Raw genomic sequence first — 20,591 nt, forward strand, 5'->3', positions numbered from 1 at the left:
CGAAGTTATTCAGAGTAGTAAAGACGCAGGGGGATTGCGAAGATCTGCAACGTGACATAATCAAGCTCGAGGAATGGGCATCGACATGGCAGATGAGGTTCAACGTGGATAAGTGTAAAGTGTTGCATGTCGGTAACAAAAATCTCATGCATGAATACAGGATGTCTGGGGCGGTACTTGGAGAGACCTCACAGGAAAGGGACTTGGGAGTTCTGATCGACAAGTCGATGAAGCTATCCACACAATGTGCGGCGGCAGCAAAAAGGGCAAACAGAATGCTAGGAATGATAAAAAAGGGGATCATGAACAGATCAGAGAAGGTTATAATGCCGCTGTACCGGGCCATGGTACGCCCTCACCTGGAGTACTGCGTCCAGCACTGGTCACCGTACCTGAAGAAGGACACGGTATTACTCGAAAGGGTCCAGAGAAGAGCGACTAAGATGGTTAAGGGGCTGGAAGAGCTGCCGTACAGCGAAAAATTAGAGAAACTGGCCTCTTCTCTCTCGAACAGAGGAGATTGAGAGGGGACATGATCGAAACATTCAAGGTACTGAAGGGATAGACTTAGTAGATAAGGACAGGTTGTTCACCCTCTCCTAGGTAGGGAGAACAAGAGGGCACTCTCTAAAGTTGAAAGGGGATAGATTCCGTACAAACGTAAGGAAGTTCTTCTTCACCCAGAGAGTGGTAGAAAGCTGGAACGCCCTTCCAGAGGATGTTATAGGGGAAAACACCCTCCAAGGATTCAAGACAAAGTTAGACAAGTTTCTGTTGAACAAGAACGTGCGCTGCTAGGGCTAGTCTCAGTTAGGGTGCTGGTTTTAGACCAGAGGGCCGCCGCGTGAGCAGACTGCTGGGCATGATGGACCACTGGTCTGACTCAGCAGTGGCAATTCTTATGTTCTTATGACCATTTGGGCACCTCTGACCAAGCGTATGGAATCCGGAAGGGATGTAACAGAATGGAAGATTTGGTTTCTACCTTCGATGCTCTTCTTCTGTTAGTCTCTGGAGGATTCCATATGACCCACCCTCTCAGTATTCACTCAGTTGTTTGGAGTAGCCTACTCTTTTCTTTTTTTGTTTTTAAGTTTTTTTATTCATTTTTCACATAATAACAAGTGTATCACTTAAATTTATACAATTTCATTACGTACACACTTGATATTCCTTCATACATTACTATATATATAACATATCCTACTCCTTTCTGCCTCAGTTACTCTCTTTACAGAGTTGAAGATTTTCCAGCCAGATGCTGTGGGAAGTTTCTTTGAGTATACACATTACCGCAGGGCTTTCTTGGGGTGCTCTCTGCACACTGCAGGTTACATAGAAGATGACGGCAGATAAGGGCCATAGCCCATCAGGTCTGCCCACTCTACTGACCCACCCCCAGGTTAGTACTGCATTGTTCCTCAATGTTTTTCTGAGTTGCCTTTGTGTCTGTTTCTCATTTGTTAATATTTTGCAGAGCAAGCCAGTTCATGATTTACTTGTGTTGATGGGATTCTTCTCTGTAACCCCTTGTCCTGGATTTGCAGCTATGTGCTTGTTTTTGGGACTGAAGTAAGATTGTTTGCTGATTCTCACACTAGTAGGAGTGCAACATGTGTTCAGAAAAGATATAAATTTCTGCAACTGCGGGTTGGATTGAACACCTAGTGTATGGAATCCTCTAGGGACTAACAGAAAGAGGATTATTGAAGGTAATAATAAAACCCTAAGTGCGCATGTGAACTTAGGGTTTTGTGATTGATGCGCTGTGCTGTGTCTCTCTGTACTGAATTCCATTTTGGAACACGGAGGCAGGAAACACGTCAGCAACTCCCCCCTCTTGCCATCACTCACCAACGCTGTTGCAACTGCTGCTCCTCTTCAAAGCAGCCTGTTGAGGTTCGCCGGCTGGCTGTAGCGAATCTCGCAGGCCGCTCTCCACCTCGGTAGCACGCTCCCTCTGACGTGAGAGGGAAAGGGGGCTGCTTTGGGGGGAGGGGTGTGCTGGGGGGCAGACAGCAATCATGCTTTGCTCTGGGACGGGGGAAACAGAAGGGGACCACGGAGATACAGTCATGCATGGCGTAACAGAGAAATACAGGCAGGCAGGGAAAGAAAGACAGACAGGGGTCCAGGGAGAGACACAGACAGAAAGAATGACAGACAGACAGCATCCAAGGAGAGAGACAAAGGAAAAAAAAAACCAGTCAGACAGACATCTACTCTAGCACCCGTTAATGTAACGGGCTTAAACACTAGTTGAAGGTATAAACCTAATCTTCCATTCTTCAACGTGTACAAAAAGCTGCAATCAGACTCTTAAAGAATATGCATGCACAGAACCCTATCTCCTAGGCTCTATCATCAGTCCACTTGCTTTGTCTTCAATGACTTGATACTAGCATACAAGTTTCAAGTTTTATTAAAATTTTGATGTATCGCAATATCATTAATTCAAAGCGATTTACAATTAAAAACAAGGTCTTAATTATTAGCTACAACTGACACACATGAACATGAGGTACCAATACATAAGGGCAGAGGGAGAACTACAACATGATGCCTGGCTACATGTCAGCTAAGTTCCTCCATACGTCTTAAACAGGCCATTCCGTTACCCACGAGGAAACACATCTCCAAATACCCCCTGGTTGTGCTCTTCAACTACAGAATGCCAGATAAGAGCATAAGAACATAAGCAGTGCCTCTGCTGGGTCAGATCAGAGGTCCATCATGCCCAGCAGTCAGCTCACGCGGCGGCCCATCAGGTCCAGGACCTGTATAGTAATACTCTTATCTATATCCTTCTAACCCCTTTTCCTTCAGGAAATCATCTAATCCCCTCTTGAACCCCAATACTGTACTCTGTCCTATCACACCCTCTGGAAGCGCATTCCAGGTGCCCACCACCCTTTGGGTGAAGAAGAACTTCCTAGCATTAGTTCTGAATCGGTCCCCTCTCAATTTTTCCGAATGCCCTTTCGTTCTTGTAGTTTTCGAAAGTTTGAAGAATCTGTCCCTCTCCACTTTCTCTATGCCTTTCATGATCTTGTAAGTGTCTAGCATGTCACCACTAAGCCTCTGCTTTTCCAGGGAAAAGAGCCCCAGTTTCTCTAATCTTTCAGCATATGAAAGGTTTTCCATAACTTTTATTAATCGCGTCACTCTTTTCTGAACCCTCTCGAGTATCGCCATATCCTTCTTAAGGTACAGCGACCGATATTGGACGCAGTACTCCAGAGGCGGGTGCACTATCGCCCGATATAACAGCAGGATAACTTTTCGTTCTGGTTGTAATACCTTTCTTGATAATACCAAGCATTCTATTTGCCTTCTTAGAGGCCGCTGCGCACAGATGATGATCCTACTCCCATTTCATAACTAGCTAATGGACTCAACTGCCTTCACAGATCAGATCCCTTGAAGGGCTTCTGAACTTTAGGAAAGCAATAAAAACTTACTTATTCACCAAATTCCCCGCCTAATGCAGTAAGGTTAAGAATAAATATACCCTAAATGTATTTTGAATTAGATCCTCTGTATATGTTAAGTTAGGATGAAAACACTGTACTATAAATATAGTAAATTATAAATCGTTTGTCTGTATACACTTCCCCCTCCCCATTCGCGGTTCCTGCACTCGCGGTTTCATATAATCGTGATTTTTTTTCTGGGGAGGGGGAAAATTTTAAAAAGTCTTAATGATAAATAAAAATCCATCGTTTTTTCCTCCCTGCAGCCTTCCCGGCCTTACCTGGTGGTCTAGAAGGTTTTCGGGGCAGGAGCGATCTTCCGACGCTCCTACCCCGTACAGATCGCCATGAGGAAATGGCTGCTGGGAGTTCCCGTAGTCTCTCGAAACTACGTCGAGAACTCCCTACAGCCATTTCCTGAAAGCGATCTGCACGGGGCAGGAGCATAGGAAGATCGCTCCTGCCCTGAAAACCCTCTAGACCACCAGGTAAGGCCGGGAAGGCAGCAGGGAGGTGGGGGTGGGTCAGAGCCGGATAATCGTGATTTTTCGGCATTCGCGGTCCGGCTCTGCCCGTATCCCCCGCGAATGACGAGGGAGAAGTGTACTATGTTTGTTAACCTGTAACCCATTCTGAGCTTGAAGGGGAAAATAGGATAGAAAGCAAATAAATAAATGCCTCTTCTATGGCCACTCCCTCTTTTAGGTTGCCCTGAGATATTTGGGCATGCGTCATTATAGAATAGTGCATAGGTAGATGCATGTGCAAATTCAGATTAGTGCCAATGAAGTCCCAATCAATTCTTTTTAGCATTAGTAATTGGTTGTCGGTAATTAATTGACTATTTTGTGCTCATATCTTTTGCACTGAACTTTGGGCAACTTGTATAGAATTTGCTTTGCTGGGAAGGGTGCTCCTAGGCAGTTGTGAGCCTTCATTTATGATTGCTGTCTTTTTTGTGTTTGTTTGTTTTATAGGGAAAAGACATTTAGAGAAAGCAGTTGAGTACTGTTTTGCATTGATGAACCTGACACTGCAAAAGGAGAACCTTTATATGGACCTCCTGCGGGAAAGTCACCTCTCTCTCATTGTTACTCCTTTGGAGCAGCTACTGCAAGGTATCAATCCCCGTTCCAAGAAGGCAGATCATGTAGTCAATATTGCCAGGTGAGTATTAAGAGTTCTCCTTTGTCTAGTTTTTCTAATACCTTAACATTTGACTTAATGGTTCTATTTTTTGATATCTTAGTTCTAGTACTCTTTGATATCTGTTGTTTTCTATAAGTGCCTCTGCACTAAAGTGATCCAATCTTGTCTTCACAAGGCTTATATTTGTCCACTTGGTATGTCTTACTAATGCATCAAATTTCAGCTTGATTAGACAATATCACTTTAGCATGCACTGTTTGCTTGTGTGTTATGTAGAAACATAGAAACATAGAAAAAAGCAGCAGAAAAGGGCTATAGCCCACCAAGTCTGCCCATTCCAAGTATCCCCTCCCCTGAATTTACTCCCTTAAAGATCCCACATGAGTGTCCCATTTTCTCTTAAAATCCGTCACGCTGCTGGCCTTTATCACCTGGAGTGGGAGTCTGTTCCAATGATCCACTACACTTTCGGTGAAGAAGTACTTCCTGGAGTCGCCATGAAACTTCCCTCCCCTGATTTTCAGCGGATGCCCTCTGGTGGTCGAGGGTCCCATGAGCCAGAAGATATCATCTTCTGACTCGATGCGTCCCGTGATTTACTTATATGTTTCAATCATATCTCCCCGTTCTCTTCTTTCCTCAAGTGAGTACAGCCGCAATTTTTTTAATCTTTCTTCATACGTGAGATCCTTGAGCCCCAAGACCATCCTGGTGGCCGTTCGCTGAACCGACTCGATCCTCAGCACGTCCTTTCGGTAGCGTGGTCTCCAAAACTGAACACAGTACTCCAAGTGAAGCCTCACCATGGCTCTGTACAACAGCATCATAACTTCAGGTCTCCTGCTGACGAAACCTCTGCGGATACACCCCATCATTTGTCTTGCCCTGGAGGAAGCCTTCTCCACTTGATTGGCAACCTTCATGTCCTCACTAATGATCACCCCTAGGTCGCGTTCTGCCGTGGTCCTAACCAAGGTCTCACCATTTAGTACATAAGTTCTACGCGGGTTTCTCTTACCCAGGTGCATTATCTTGCATTTTTTAGCATTGAAGCCTAGCTGCCAAGTAGTTGACCATTGTTCCAGCAACAGTAGGTCGTGTGTCATATTATCAGGTAATAAGCTTTTGCCTACTATGTTGCAAAGTTTGGCGTCGTCAGCGAACAGTGATACCCTTCCTCTAAGTCCTTGCGTCATATCTCTTATGAATAAGTTAAATAGAATCGGGCCCAGGACCGAGCCCTGCGGCACTCCACTGATCACGTCCGATGCTTCGGATGGGATACCGTTCACCACCACCTTCTGAAGTCTACCGCTCTTCCAATCCCCAACCCATGTAGTTAGAGTGTCTCTTAATCCTATCGATTTCAGCTTGTTCAGTAATCTTCGATGAGGGACGCTATCAAATGCTTTACTGAAATCCAAGTATACCACTTCCAGTGACTCTCCGGCGTCCAGTTGTCTAGTAACCCAGTCAAAAAAGCTAATCAGATTAGATTGGCAGGATCTACCCTGGGTGAACCCGTGTTGGTGTGGATCACGCAGTTTTTCTTCGTCTAGGATTGTGTCAAGATTCTGTTTGATCAGTGTTTCCATGAGTTTACACACTATAGACGTGAGACTCACTGGTCTGTAGTTTGCTGTCTCTGTCCTGCAGCCCTTTTTGTGGAGTGGGATTACATTGGCGGTTCTCCAGTCCAAGGGGACCCTTCCTGTGCTTAGGGAAAGATTGAAAAGAAAAGATAATGGTTCTGCCAGGACTTCCCTTAACTCCCTGAGCATTCTGGGGTGTAGGTTATCCGGTCCCATGGCTTTGTTTACTTTGAGTCTTGATAGTTCGTCATAGACGCTACTGGGCGTAAATTCAAAATCTTGAAACGGGTCTTTCTGGTTATCTCCCTTCTGCAGCTGTGGACCAGCTCCCGGCGCTTCGTGGGTGAACACTGAACAGAAGTATTTGTTTAGTAGTTCTGCCTTCTCAGAATCTGATTCCGCAAAGTTACCGTCCGATTGCTTCAGGCGTACTATCCCATCTTTGTTTCTTTTCCTGTCACTAATATAGCTGAAGAAAGATTTATCCCCTTTCTTAATTTTCCGTGCTAACTCTTCCTCCATTCGGAGTTTGGCTTCTCTGACTGCTGTTTTGACAGCTTTAGATCTGTCTAGATAGTCCTCTTTCGCCCCCTTTCTGCCTAAATGTTTGTAGGTGATAAATGCGTCTTTTTTCTGTTTAACTAGGTCTGAAATTTCTTTACTGAACCATTGGGGTCTTTTGTTTCTCCTGCGTTTACTTACTGTCTTTATGTATCGGCCTGTTGCTTCGTGTAGGATGGACTTCAGAGACGACCACATATCCTCTACATTGTCAGATATTGCTTGTTTATGTAGCTCCTGATGGACAAAATCCCCCATGCGGTTGAAGTCTGTACCTCTAAAGTTGAGAACCCTTGTTGCTGTGTTTGTCTTAGGGAAACCTTTCTTGAGGTTGAGCCATACCATATTATGGTCGCTGGAGGCCAGTGTGTCTCCTACTGAGACTTCCGTGACGCTATCTCTGTTGGTGAGAACTAGGTCTAGTAACGCCTGGTCCCTGGTGGGCTCCAATACCAATTGCTTGAGACGTGCACCCTTTATGGAGGTTAATATTCTTTTGCTGCTACCCGTAGTCGCGGAGAGTTTGTTCCAATCTGCATCTGGCATGTTGAAGTCTCCTAGCATCACTGTGTCCCCGCGCAGAGTGATGTTCTCTATGTCCTCGATTAATTCCATGTCTTTGTCCTCCTGTTGCCTGGGAGGTCTATATATCACCCCAAGGTATAGGCATTTTTCATTCCCTCTGGCCAGGTTCACCCAGAGGGATTCCCCGGTGTATCTAACATCTGTGATTCTGGTGGTTTTGATGCTTTCCTTAGTGTATAGCGCTACTCCTCCTCCCAATTTACCCTCTCGGTCGCAACGAAGTAGGTTGTACCCTGGTATAACCATATCCCACCCATGCGATTCCGTGAACCAGGTTTCGGACATCGCTATCACGTCAAGATCGGCGTTTGTTATCTCAGTCTCTAATGCTAGAATTTTATTGCCCAAGCTGTGTGCATTAACATACATAGCCCTCCATATCTGTGAAGAGATTCCTTTACGAGCTAGTGTGGCTCCTAAATTATCAGTGATATTTCTCCCTGAATTATTGTGGATATCATTGGTACTTACCTTAGACTTGGTAGTGTGAGTGCGACTTGCCTCCTCAGGGTGGTTTCTTACTGCTCTGGGATATAAGTATGTACCCTCTCCCAACTTACCTAGTAAATGATTTTTGCATAATTATTTTGTATGGCATCATCTAATTTGCAATCTGCACCTTGGGAAGCCAATCTTTTAGCTGTCAGCCTCTAGACTGTCACGTTGTGAAAGGCCGGCTGCCTAGCCTTCCACTTGAAATGACCTCGACGCCGGTTTGTAAGTAACGCGATTTGCGAGTGTTTTGCAAGATGAGCAAAACATTCTCGCAAATCATGACTCGCAAACCGAGCATTGACTCGATTTGTGTGCACCCTCACCTTTCTCAATGGCCCCTGTCCTGTCCTTCTTCCTCTTTCTTCTTTCTTCATAGGTACTGCGGCCAGTGAATAAGTGCAGGCCTTCTTGTACACAGGACATCAGTTATTTCTCAGTCCTGTAACTGTCTTTGCATGGACCATGGGAAGAACCTAATAATAATAATAATAATAACAGGCAGTTTCGCTTTTCTGCTGTTCTCAGTCCTTATCTGATGTCCCAGCACATCTCTGTAGAAATGTTCCAGCTGTAGAAATGTCCCAGCACTTGCTCTGAAGTTTCACCATCTGTGCTTGGATACTATCGGTAGTTCAGATGCAGGGCTGTTAGAGTTGAAGTTTCACAGAATCCATGTTATGCACAGGTTTCATTTTGTGCTTAGCCTGTTTTTTTTTGCTTTTCCAGGCCTTGTCCTTAAGCCTTATACCCTGGGCCCAATGATGAAGGGTCTTCTCAGGGTCCCTCAGTTGACTGTATGTTCCTATTCAGAACACATTTTCAGATGACAGCACGACTTACTTGGCTTTGTTTGTCAGTCTTGTGTACATTCGACAGTGGAATGAAGCGCTTATGGGAATTTAGGGCTCCATACAGTGATGTTGAACTACTGTCTACTCTCAATAGATAGCTGAATAAAACTGTTGCAAACATGGTGCTCGCAGCCCTTTCCAGACATCTATAGATTCTGTCCAAGCACCTAGCAGCATTTGCCTCTTTCGTTTTTTTTTTTTAGTTTTTTTTTAAAGTTTTTATTTTAATAATTTTAACAAAAAGAATATATAATACAATGATCTCAGTACAAGACATACATTACATTTTAGCATGATTCATAACCTTGATAAAATAGTAAGATAACAAGTCTTTGTCATGCAAACAATTAAAACAATCCCACTCCCTATCATCCCTCCCCCCTCAGGAGGCCTGGACTCTCTTTTCATAAGGATAGGATAATATACAATTTAAATCTTTCAAAAATCCTCTTTTTCCAATTCAATACATTTCTCCCATATATCTTTAAACTTTGCTCATTGATTTGTTGAAAGGGCCGATAGTCTATATTTTTCACATACTATTCCTAAACGATCTCTCATATCTCTTATTGTGGGTATATTTGGAGTACGCCACTGCTGTGCCAATATTAATTGAGCAGCTACAAATGCCTAATCCATAAGTTTAAATTTAGAGGATGATAAACCCTCTACTCCAACTCCCAGCAGTGCCCTTTCAGCACTCATATCAAGAGGGATCTGGATTAAGTTACTTGCATAATAAAATACTTGCTCCCAATATTTCTGGACCTTTTGACATTCCCACCACATATGAAAAAATGTACATCTTTCACCACATCCTTTCCATCAAGCATCATTATTCTCCTTAGTACATTTACTAATTAGAACTGGAGTAATATACCATCGTACTAAAAGTTTAATAGCATTTTCCACCAAAGTGGCAGCTCTAGCTATATGGAAAAGATGTGATACAATTACACCCCACTCATCAGTTGACCATTCCCTCTCCAAATCTTTTTCCCACGCTTTCATATTTGATGTTTTCATTTTCTTGTCATCATGTATAATGTTATATAACCAAGAAATACACCCTTTTGCAACTGGATTCCCTAACCCCTTTTCAAATTCAGATTTCTTTAAAACTTCTTTTCCCATCCACTTACATGTCATAATATAATTTTTCACCTGTAAATAGGGAAAAAGATCTGTCGCTTCCAATTGATATTGATCCTGAAGGTCTACAAAGGCTTTAACCTCCCCGTCCTCAATAAGTTGACCAAAACACCTCAAAAAATTCCCCCCTCCCTACCTGGTATAAAATCTTGCACATATAACATAGGGGAAAAATAAATACTTTTTTCTTTTCCTAAAAGCTTTTTTTCCGCACTTCTCCATATTCCCATAGAACATCTACTGAAAGGATTACTTATATTCATTAGTTCTTTTACTCCCACCCATGGTAGATATTTCAAATCCCTAATACCCTCAATCCCTTCTAACATTTCTTGTTCTACCCTTACCAACAATTTAAGTGATTATGAATGCCAATCAGCTATCGCTCTCAACTGTGCAGCTCTATAATAATTCTCCAAAGAAGGTATACCTAGTCCTCCTTCCGCCATAGACTTAAACATTGCATATCTTCCAACCCTTGGACATTTTCCTCCCCAAATAAATCTCATTGTCATACTATTCCATTTTTGGAAATACAATTTTGGAATTTCTATCAGTAATACCTGAAATAGATACAAAAACCTATGAAGAATCATCATTTTTACTAGTTCCATACGTCCTAGCCATGAGATAAACATCTTATTCCACCTTTCTAAGTCTTTCTGAATATCAGCTACTAATGGTATATAATTCTGCAGAAACAAGAGTGTCCAATCTTCTCCCAAAATTATTCCTAAATAGCGAATAGGTTCCTTTTCCCATCTCAAAGGCACTGATCTCTGTAATTCCTTAATCATCTCTATAGATGTTGATATATTCATCACTTCCGTCTTAGATGGATTAGCTTTAAATCCTGACAACTGACTATAATCACCCATAATATCTTTAAGAGCCGTCAAGGACAACTCCGAAGCATCAACAATAGTCAATATATCATCAGCAAACAGGGACAACTTTTGTTCTTCACCCGCCACCCTCGTACCTTTTATCTGTTGGGGTTGTCTAATTCTCTGTGCTAGAGGTTCAATAATTAATGCAAAAATCAGAGGGGACAACGGGCACCCCTGCCTTGTCCCTCTCTGAAGTTCATATGTAGGGGAATAAAAACCTTTTATTTTAACACATGCTAATGGACTATTATATAGTGTAAATATCCAATCCATAAACCTTTTCCCAAAGCCCATACATCCCAACACTGCTTCCATAAATTTCCATTCAACTCGGTCAAATGCTTTTTCAACATCGACCGAGACTGCCACCCATTCTGTTCTCTCCCTTTTAGCCCTCCAAACCAAATCTAACACCTTCCTAATCCCATCAACCGTCTGCTTCGCACTAATAAAACCCACTTGGTCCGGGTGAATAAGTGTTGGCATGCATGGTGACAATCTAGCCATGATTTTTGTATCCATTCCCAATAAGGAAATAGGTCTGTAACTGGCACAATATGTATTGTCTTTCCCTGATTTAGGTAGAATTGTAATTCCTGCTAATCTCATAAAATATGGTAATTGTTCCATATCTTTTAGATTATTAAATAATCTTGCCAAAAGAGGGGTTACAAAGGATATAAACTTTTTATAAAACAATCCCGTAAATGCATCCATTCCTGGAGATTTACCTATCTTAATACGATGTTTTATTCCTCGTATCTCATCCTCATCCAATCCTTGGGTCTCTGATTCTTGCAGCTTCTTTAATTCTAATTGAGACAAATACTGTGACAGAGAAACCTCCTTTCCCTGATATTCTGATGTATATAATTCCTTATAAAATTCCAAAAACCTATCATAAATATCCTTCTCTTTTGTCAAGACATTTCCATGTTTAGATCGTATACTCATAATATTACCTTGCATATATTGTACCGTAATACGGTGTGCTAGTAATTTCCCTGCCCAATTCCCAGATTTGTAATGTTTAAGTCTAAGGCAGTTTAAATTAAATTGAATAGCTTCATCTTCCATTTTCCCAAGGCCATATGAATCTCTTTTATTTTAGTCCTAAGCTGTTCCCCCCCCTCACCCTTCTTATGTTGTATTACTAATCCCATCAGTTTCTCTCTCAATTTTGTTTTCCTCCCTTTCTCGAGTCTTTTTCTTATGGGAGGCTATAGAAATTAACTCTCCCATTTAAAACATAAGAACATAAGAATTGCCGCTGCTGGATCAGACTGGTGGTCCATCGTGCCCAGCAATCTGCTCACACAGCTGCCCTCTAGTCAAAGACCAGCGCCCTAACCGAGACTAGCCCCACCTGTGTATGTCTAACTTTGTCTTGAACTCTGGAGGGTGTTCTCCCCTATGACAGACTCCGGAAGAGCGTTCCAGTTTTCTATTACTTTCTGGGTGAATAAGAACTTCCTTACGTTCGTATGGAATCTATCCCCTTTCAATTTTAGAGAGTGCCCTCTCGTTCTCCCTACCTTGGAGAGGGTGAACAACCTGTCCTTATCTACCAAGTCTATTCCCTTCAGTACCTTGAATGTTTTTAGGGATTCCCAAATCGTAATGGGTGAATATTGATTGATACTATTATTATCCAAAATATTTCTGATAGTCTGTTCTATCTTCTGAACATAAGAACATAAGAAATGCCTCCGCTGGGTCAGACCTGAGGTCCATCGCGCCCAGCAGTCCAGGACCTGTGCAGTAATCTTTTATCTATACCCCTCTATCCCCAGCAGGAAATTGTCCAATCCTTTCTTAAACCCCAGTACCGTTCGCTGCCCTATAACGTCCTCTGGAAGCGCATTCCAGGTGTCCACCACACGTTGGGTAAAGAAGAACTTCCTAGCATTCGTTTTGAATCTGTCCCCTTTCAACTTTTCCGAATGCCCTCTTGTTTTTTTATTTTCTGAAAGTTTGAAGAATCTGTCCCTCTCTACTCTCTCTATGCCCTTCATGATCTTGTAAGTCTCTTATCATATCCCCTCTAAATCTTCTCTTCTCCAGGGAAAAGAGACCCAGTTTCTCCAATCTCTCAGCGTATGAAAGGCTTTCCATCCCCTTAATCAGTCGTGTCACTCTCCTCTGAACTCTCTCGAGTAACGCCATATCCTTCTTAAGGTATAGTGACCAATACTGGACGCAGTACTCAAGATGCGGACGCACTATTGCCTGGTACAGCGGCAGGATAACTTCTTTCGTTCTTGTTGTAATACCCTTCTTGATTATACCTAGCATTCTATTCGCTCTCTTAGCGGCCGCTGCGCACTGTGCCGTCGGCTTCATTGTCATGTCCACCATTACCCCCAAGTCCCTTTCTTGGGTACTCTCATTCAATAACATCGCTCCCATCGTATAGCTGTGCCTCGGGTTTCTGATTCCCACATGCAATACTTTACACTTTTCAACATTGAACTTCATCTGCCATCTCTCTGCCCATTCCCCTAATTTGTCCAAGTCCCTTTGCAATTTTTCGCAGTCCTCCTTTGTCCGAGCTCCACTAAATAGTTTGGTGTCGTCCGCAAATTTTATTATCTCACTCTTTGTTCCTGTTTCTAGATCATTTATGAATATATTAAATAGCAGCGGCCCGAGCACTGAGCCCTGCGGAACACCACTCGTGACCTTCCTCCAGTCTGAGTAGTGTTCCTTCACCCCTACCCTCTGTTTCCTACCCGCTAACCAGTTTCTGATCCATCTATGCACGTCTCCGTCCACCCCATGGTTCTTCAGTTTCCGGAGTAGACGTTCATGAGGCACCTTGTCAAAGGCTTTCTGGAAATCTAGGTATATGATGTCTATGGGGTCTCCTCTGTCCATCTGTTTGTTAATTCCCTCGAAGAAGTGCAATAAGTTGGTCAGGCACGATCTCCCCCTGCAGAAACCATGTTGGCTGGTTATCAGAAGTTCATGTTTTTCAAAATGTTCATCGATTTTTTTTCTTTTATCAGTGCTTCCGCCATTTTCCCCGGAACAGAGGTCAGACTCACCGGTCTGTAGTTTCCCGGGTCTCCTCTTGATCCCTTTTTAAAGATGGGCGTAACGTTGGCTATCTTCCAATCCTCCGGAATCACACCTGTTTTCAGAGATAGGTTGCAAATTTGCTGTAGTAGTTCCGCTATTTCCTCCTTTAGTTCCTTCAGCACCCTTGGATGGATTCCATCCGGACCCGGGGATTTGTCAGTTTTTAGTTTTTCTATCTGTCTGCGCACATCATCAAGGCTCACTTCTATGGATGTTAACTTTTGTGCTTGATTGCCATTGAAGATTTGTTCAGGTTCCGGTATGTTGGTTGTGTCTTCACTTGTAAATACAGACGAAAAGAACATGTTAAGTCTTTCTGCGACCTCTTTCTCTTCCTTCACCGCTCCCTTCCTGTCTCCGTCGTCCAGCAGTCCCACCTCCTCCCTAGCCGGCTGTTTCCCTTTAACATATCTAAAGAACGGTTTGAAATTTCGTGCTTCCCTGGCTAGTCTCTCTGCATACTCTCTATTGGCTTTTCAAACCACACGGTGACATTCTTTTTGATAATTCCTGTGCTCTCTCCAGTTTACCTCAGTTTTGTCCCTTTTCCATTTTCTGAATGAATTTTTCTTATTGCCTATCGCTTCCTTCACTATTTTAGTTATCCACGCCGGGTCTTTTATTCGACTCTTGTTGCACCCTTTTCTGAATCTGGGGATATATAGATTTTGCGCCTCGCTCACCGTGTCCTTGAAAAAGGACCAGGCATGTTCTACCGTCTGCCATTTATGGGAAGTATTCTTAAGTTTCTTCTTTACCATTCCCCTCATTGCTTCGTAGTTTCCCTTCCTGAAGTTAAAAGTTGTCGCTATGGTTCTCTTTCCTTTCAGTATTCCTACTTCCATCTTGAACTTGATCATATTATGATCGCTGTTTCCCAACGGTCCCACTACTTCCACTTCCTTTGCAGGTCCCCTTAGCCCATTTAGGATTAGATCCAGAGTGGCATTTCCTCTTGTCGGTTCTCTAACAAGCTGTTCCATGAAGCAATCTTGTACAGCCTCCAGAAATTCTGTCTCCCTAGCGCATCTTGAGATTCCAAGACTCCAGTCTATCCCAGGGTAGTTGAAGTCTCCCATAATAACCTTTGCATTCTCGCTTCATCTCGGCTTCCATTTCTTCATCTATATCTCCGGTTTGTCCGGGTGGACGATAGTATAGGCCTGTCTTTATTTCAGGCCCTTTCCTTCCTGGTATTTTAACCCATAACGATTCTAGCTTGTTGGCCGTCTCCGCTGTGTCCATTCTTGTCGATTGTATGCTTTCTTTTATGTATAGTGCTATTCCACCGCCTTTCTGTCCTGACCTGTCCTGGCGATAGAGCTTGTACCCCGGCAGTGCTGTATCTCATTTGCTTTCCTCATTCTACCATGTTTCAGAGATTCCAATGATGTCTATATCTTCCGCAATGATCATGGCTTCTAATTCCCCCATTTTGTTTCTTAGGCTCCTTGCATTAGTATATATGCAATTTAGCTCCTGGAATTTTGTTGCCTTTAATTCCTTTCCCTGTGCTTCGGTCTTTAGATTCTTCTCTTTGGCTACAATCTTTCTAACCTCCTCTTCTTGGTTAGTCAACTCCTGTAATTTGTCCCTTGTTTCTTCCCAGCCTTTTTTCCCTTCAGTATCTTCATGGGATACCTTTTTCTGAAACATCGACGCTTGGTCGACTGTCGGCTTTCCCCTTCTTCTTAGTTTAAAGCCTGTTCTATTCCTCTCTTGACATTGTTTGCTAGAAGTCTAGTTCCCGCTGTGCTCAGGTGCAATCCATCTCTCCTGTAGAGCTTGCTCTTGCCCCAGAACGTCGTCCAGTTCCTCACGAAGTGGAATCCTTCTTCCTCACACCATCTCCTCATCCACGCACTTATTGATTGTAGTTCCTCCTGCCTTTTCACATCTGCCCTCGGTACCGGTAGGATCTCTGAGAACGCTATCTTCTGGGTCCTCATCTTCAGCTTCCTTCCCAGAATCTTGAACTGTTCTATCAGCGAACTTCTTTTGTAGTCTCTCCTGCTGACATCATTCGTCCCAATGTGGATCATTACTGCGGTCTCTTCCGTCTCCGCTCCTTCCAGGATCTTTCCAATTTTGTCCACGATGTCCTTGGTTCTCGCTCCTGGGAGGCAGGTCACCAGTTGGTCCTCCCTCCCTCCTGCTATGTGGCTGTCCACATGCCTCAGGATCGAGTCCCCCACTAGGATCCCTGATTTTTCCTTCTTCAGTGTTCGCTTCGGTCTCAGGTCAATGTCCTCGGTGTGCTTCGCTCTCTCTTCTTCTGGGCATCGACTGGCCAATTTCTCTTTGTGGGTGTCTTCTTTGAGGTCTTTTGCTTCTTGTTCTCCCTTTGATGTAGGTGTAGCTTCTTCTATCATCTGAAGCTCGTTCTCTTCCACCCTCCTCTTGTACGCTTCTTCAATGAATTTCTCAAGTTCCCTGACTTCCTCCTCGATGTGTCTCTCGCTCGTGAAATCTTCAGCTGTCCTGACTGGGTCTTCAGTGGTGTAAAGTCCTTCTAGTTCCTGTATCTTGTCCTCTAGTCGCTTGACTTCCTTCTTCAAGCTTTCCAGATCCTGACACCGACTGCATACATACGACTGTCTCCCCGAGGGGAGGTAGTCATACATATGACAGTCGGTGCAGAACACTGGAAAGCTCATCTTCTGGTTTCCCTCTGCTTCCATAGTCGTTCTACTTTAAGATAACACTTAAGATTACGTGTTCCTTGTGTGCCTGCTTTCTTCAGCGCTTTCTTCTTGTGTGTTCTGCCTTCGCTCTACCTTACTATACTTTGTTTGTGTTTGTTCTTTGTGTGCCTGCTTCTTGCCTTCTTCTTGTGTGTGCTGCCTTTGCTCTACCTTACCTTACTGTTGTTTGTGTGTGTCGTTCCTTCTGCGCCTGCTTCTTCCGTACCTTTCAGTCTTTCCCTGGTGTTCCTGGGTGTAGTAACTTGGCCCTTCTTGAGGCCCTTCGCAAAGGCGCTCTCGCTAAGGCGAGCGCCTTTGCCGCGCGCCGAACGCCAAACAACCTTAAGGTCTTTTAATAGATTAACATTTAATTTCCTGTACCATATCCCAATCTTAGAATGTCCCCATGTTAGGTTCACCCATATTGAGGCATGATCTGCCCAACTAGTTTCCTCTAGTTGCATCTATTAATTTACCTCCTAAAACTTTGTTCAAACAGATCATATCAATACGGAAATAAACTTTATGAGGGGAAGAGTAGTAAGTATAATCTCTTCCTAATGTGTGTAAAATTTGCCATCATCTAATAAATTTAATACTTCCAAAAATATTTTTTGTTGTTTCCTATCTTTTTTAGTTCTATCACCTTTATTACTCGTAGAATCCCAACGAGGATCCAAAACCAAATTAAAATCCCCTCCCACCAATAATAATCTTTCTTGACTTTTCAAAATTTTACTCAAGAGTTCTTCAGAAAATTTCCCTTGGTTAATATTAGGAGCGTACAAGTTCACCAAAGTCACCTTTTCCCCATTCAACTCCCCTCCCCCCCCATATAATCCATCTCCCTTCATCATCCTTCTATTCAGCCTTTGTAAGGAGTTTCAGTTTTTTTTATCAAATAATATCCCTACCCCTGCTTTCTTTTTCTCCTTATTAGAAGCCCAAATTTGCACCGGGTAGTCTTTAAAATGAATCATCCTTTCGCCCATTTTTTGTAAATGTGTTTATCCCAGGACAAGCAGGCAGGTGACGTGATCCAACGGAGCCCCGATGCGGACGCTTCTTTGAAGAAAAACTCGAAGTTTCGAGTCGCCCGCACCGCACATGCGGAGTGCCTTCCCGCCCAGACCAGGGCACGTCTCCTCAGTTCTTACTTTTCTGCGGAGCCGAGAAGTTTGTCTTTGACCCTCTGCGTGAAGTTTTCTTCACTTGTGCCTTCTAAGTCCACGGTTTTGGTTTTATTTTATCCTAATCGCTGACTTTCGTCGTGTTTTATTGTTTTAAAAAAAAAAAAAAAAATTTGATCTTGCGGCGGAGCTTTTTTGGCCTATGACCCGGCCTATCACTGGTTTTAAAAAGTGTGACAAGTGCCAGCGTGCGATTTTGCTAACGGACCCTCATCGACGCTGTGTTCGGTGTCTCGGGCCTGAACATCTCCCGAAATCGTGCCGGCCTTGCTCCACACTCACCGCACGTGCTTTCAAGCGCCGTTGCGTCTTGTGGGAATCGCTGTTCATGGATCCTCGATGGAGCCATCGACCTCGAAGGGACCTTCGTCTTTGACATCATCCGCAACTCCACAGCCTACTACCTCTGTGGCGCCGAGTCTCATCAAGTCTACCTCGTTTGTCCTGGCTCAGACTCTGGCGCCCGCTGCGTTGCCTTCCTCAACCTCCTCAGGTCAGGTAGCCCAGCAGCCCATTCCCCCAGTAGTGTTAAAAGTGCCCAAGCACTCACACACTGCTCCGAGGGAATGTGAGGCCCGCGCAAGTGGTCCCATTTCAGATGCGGATCCATCCTTGCCGGCCTCGTTCCAGACCATGTTACAGAAGCAATTCATCGAGCTCTTTACCACGATGGGGCCTCAGCTTCTTTCCCAAATCCAACCTGGACATGTGGAGGCCTCCCGCGGGGTTGAACCCCCTCCAGTGCTGCAGCGGGGAACACACTCTCAACAGGGAGCAGAGTCTCTGCAAGTGTCTGGACTGGCAACAACGCATGCATCGCAAAGAGCAGAGTCTTTGCCCATGCCTCCATTGGAACTGATACACTCGATGCAAGGAGCAGAGTCTTTACGAGTGCCTCCGTTGGAGCCAATTCACTTGATGCAAGGAGCAGAGTCTTTGCGAGTGCCTCTGTTGGAGCTGATTCCATCGATGCAAGGAGCAGAGTCTTTGCAAATGCCTCCATTGGAGCCGATCACCCCGACGGGGTTCGAGCCTCTACGGCACCCACCCCTGCTTCGATCGACCACTTCCAGCCCCATCCACTACCTGGGGGCGTTAGCGAAGACCTACTCGCCTCGCCCATCGAGGCCGACCTTTTGGCACAGTCCGCATCACCGATCGAGGCACTCCTCGAGGCACTCGTCCAGGCAGGCCTCGCCTCATCGGAAGCAAGCATTCCTGGAGTATTCGCCACCGACTACTACTCCTCCACCGATGCCAGAGCTCGAGGACACGATGGGATCTCTCTCACCTTCTTGATCCCTGTCCCCCATGGATCCGGAGGCCTTGACCTCATCGATCCCGTCCCGGGGCCCCGCAACAGCCGACCAACTGTCCTTCTCCTTGTTCCTTCGACAGATGGCCAATGACATGGACTTCCCCCTGGATACGGGGTCCAAATTCTCGAAAGAAAACCTCGAGACTATGCGCCTCCCTCAACCACCTGCGGAGTCCCTCAAGCTTCCCTTACACAAGCTGCTGGATCAAACCTTCGCATGGTGCCTCGAGACACCTTATTCGATCCCCGCAGTGCCGAGTAAATTGGACACCAGATACCGCACTGTCCACTGTAAGGGGTTCGACGGCTCACTGATTTCCGACTAATCCCTTTTGGTGGAGTCCTCACTGAAGCGGTCCCATCCCTCCCAGGTCTACGCCTCCATCCCACATGGTAGAAAGGGAAAATCCATGGATCGGTTCGGCAGGAGAGTTTACCAGAACTTCATGATGGCCTCGAGAGTTCTGAATTACAACTTCCACTTCACAACATATTTGGAGTTTCTTTTGTCCGTACTCCAGAAGTTTATGCCCTACGTGGACCCTAGGGCTCAGTTCGAATATCAGGAGGCGCTGGCCTCGTTATCCCAACTTCGGGTACAGCTTATGCAATCCTCCTATGATGCCTTCGAGCTGGCGGCTCGGGCTGCAGCATGTTCGGTGGCCATGCGCCGGCTGGCGTGGCTGTGGACGATCGACATGGACCCCAATCTCCAGGACAGGCTTGCCAACGTTCCATGCGCCGGCTCCAACCTCTTTGATGAGTCCATCGAGGCGGCCACCAGGAAGCTCTCTGACCATGAGAAGTCCTTCAAATTCATCCTGTGTCCGAAGCCCAGGCCTGCTCCTCCTTGTCAAGAGGAGTGGAGAGGAGGCAAAGGGGAGGCAGAGGAGAGTCAGCAAGGGATCGGGAAACAAGGGGTAGCGGCGAGAGGTAGCTCCGCCCACCCCCACTGCGTCAGAACAACCTAGCCCGGACTCCCCCTTTAAAAGGAGGTGAGCCGGCGGCGCGTAGTCCCAAGCCTAGCAAAAGCAGAAGCTGGAGCAGCTTAGGAGACAGAAGCGCTGTGAGAGGAGCATAGAGGAGGCGAAGGGGAGGCAAAGGAGAGTCAGCAAGGGATCGGGAAGCAAGGGGTAGCGGCGAGAAGTAGGTCCGCCCACCCCCACTGTGTCAGAGCAACCTAGCCCGGACTCCCCCCTTAAAAGGGGGGGAGCCAATGGCGCGCAGCCATTCGGCATGCGACGAAGGCGAGCGGCAAAGGCACTCGCCTTAGCGAGTGCGCCTTTGCGAAGGAGCCGTTGCGAAGGAGCCAGGAAGCTAGGAGCCAAAAGAGAGACCCTAAAACTAGCTGCACTCCGGACACCACTTCCAGACAACGAAGGGCTACAGGAAGGAGGACAGAAAAATGGAGGCAGCAGGAACCCAGCGTAGCTTCCCAGTTTACTGCACCAGATTTCATATGTATGACTACCTCCCGTCCGGAAGGCAGGCGTACATATGCAGCCGGTGTCGGGAACTGGAGAGCCTGAAGAAGGAGGTCGAGAGACTACAGATCAAGGTCCAGGAGCTG

At 45.1% G+C, this 20,591-nt stretch overlaps 1 protein-coding gene across 5 annotated transcripts in view; it reads left to right on the forward strand.

Annotated features, from left to right (window-relative positions):
• Window positions 1-20,591, forward strand: part of NUP205 (nucleoporin 205) — a 1,504,202-nt gene that overhangs the window by 604,723 nt on the left and 878,888 nt on the right. For all 5 annotated transcript variants that reach the window (XR_004540594.1, XM_033957880.1, XM_033957883.1 and 2 more), the window contains exon 18: window positions 4,451-4,640. Coding sequence is in view for 4 of the 5 variants with exons in the window: in XM_033957880.1 (XP_033813771.1) it covers window positions 4,451-4,640 (190 nt within the window). In the remaining variant the exon portion in view is untranslated. The remainder of the gene's footprint in view (window positions 1-4,450; window positions 4,641-20,591) is intronic.

This window comes from Geotrypetes seraphini, chromosome 9 (genome assembly GCF_902459505.1).
Source record: "Geotrypetes seraphini chromosome 9, aGeoSer1.1, whole genome shotgun sequence".
In the NCBI taxonomy this organism is placed as follows: domain Eukaryota; kingdom Metazoa; phylum Chordata; class Amphibia; order Gymnophiona; family Dermophiidae; genus Geotrypetes; species Geotrypetes seraphini.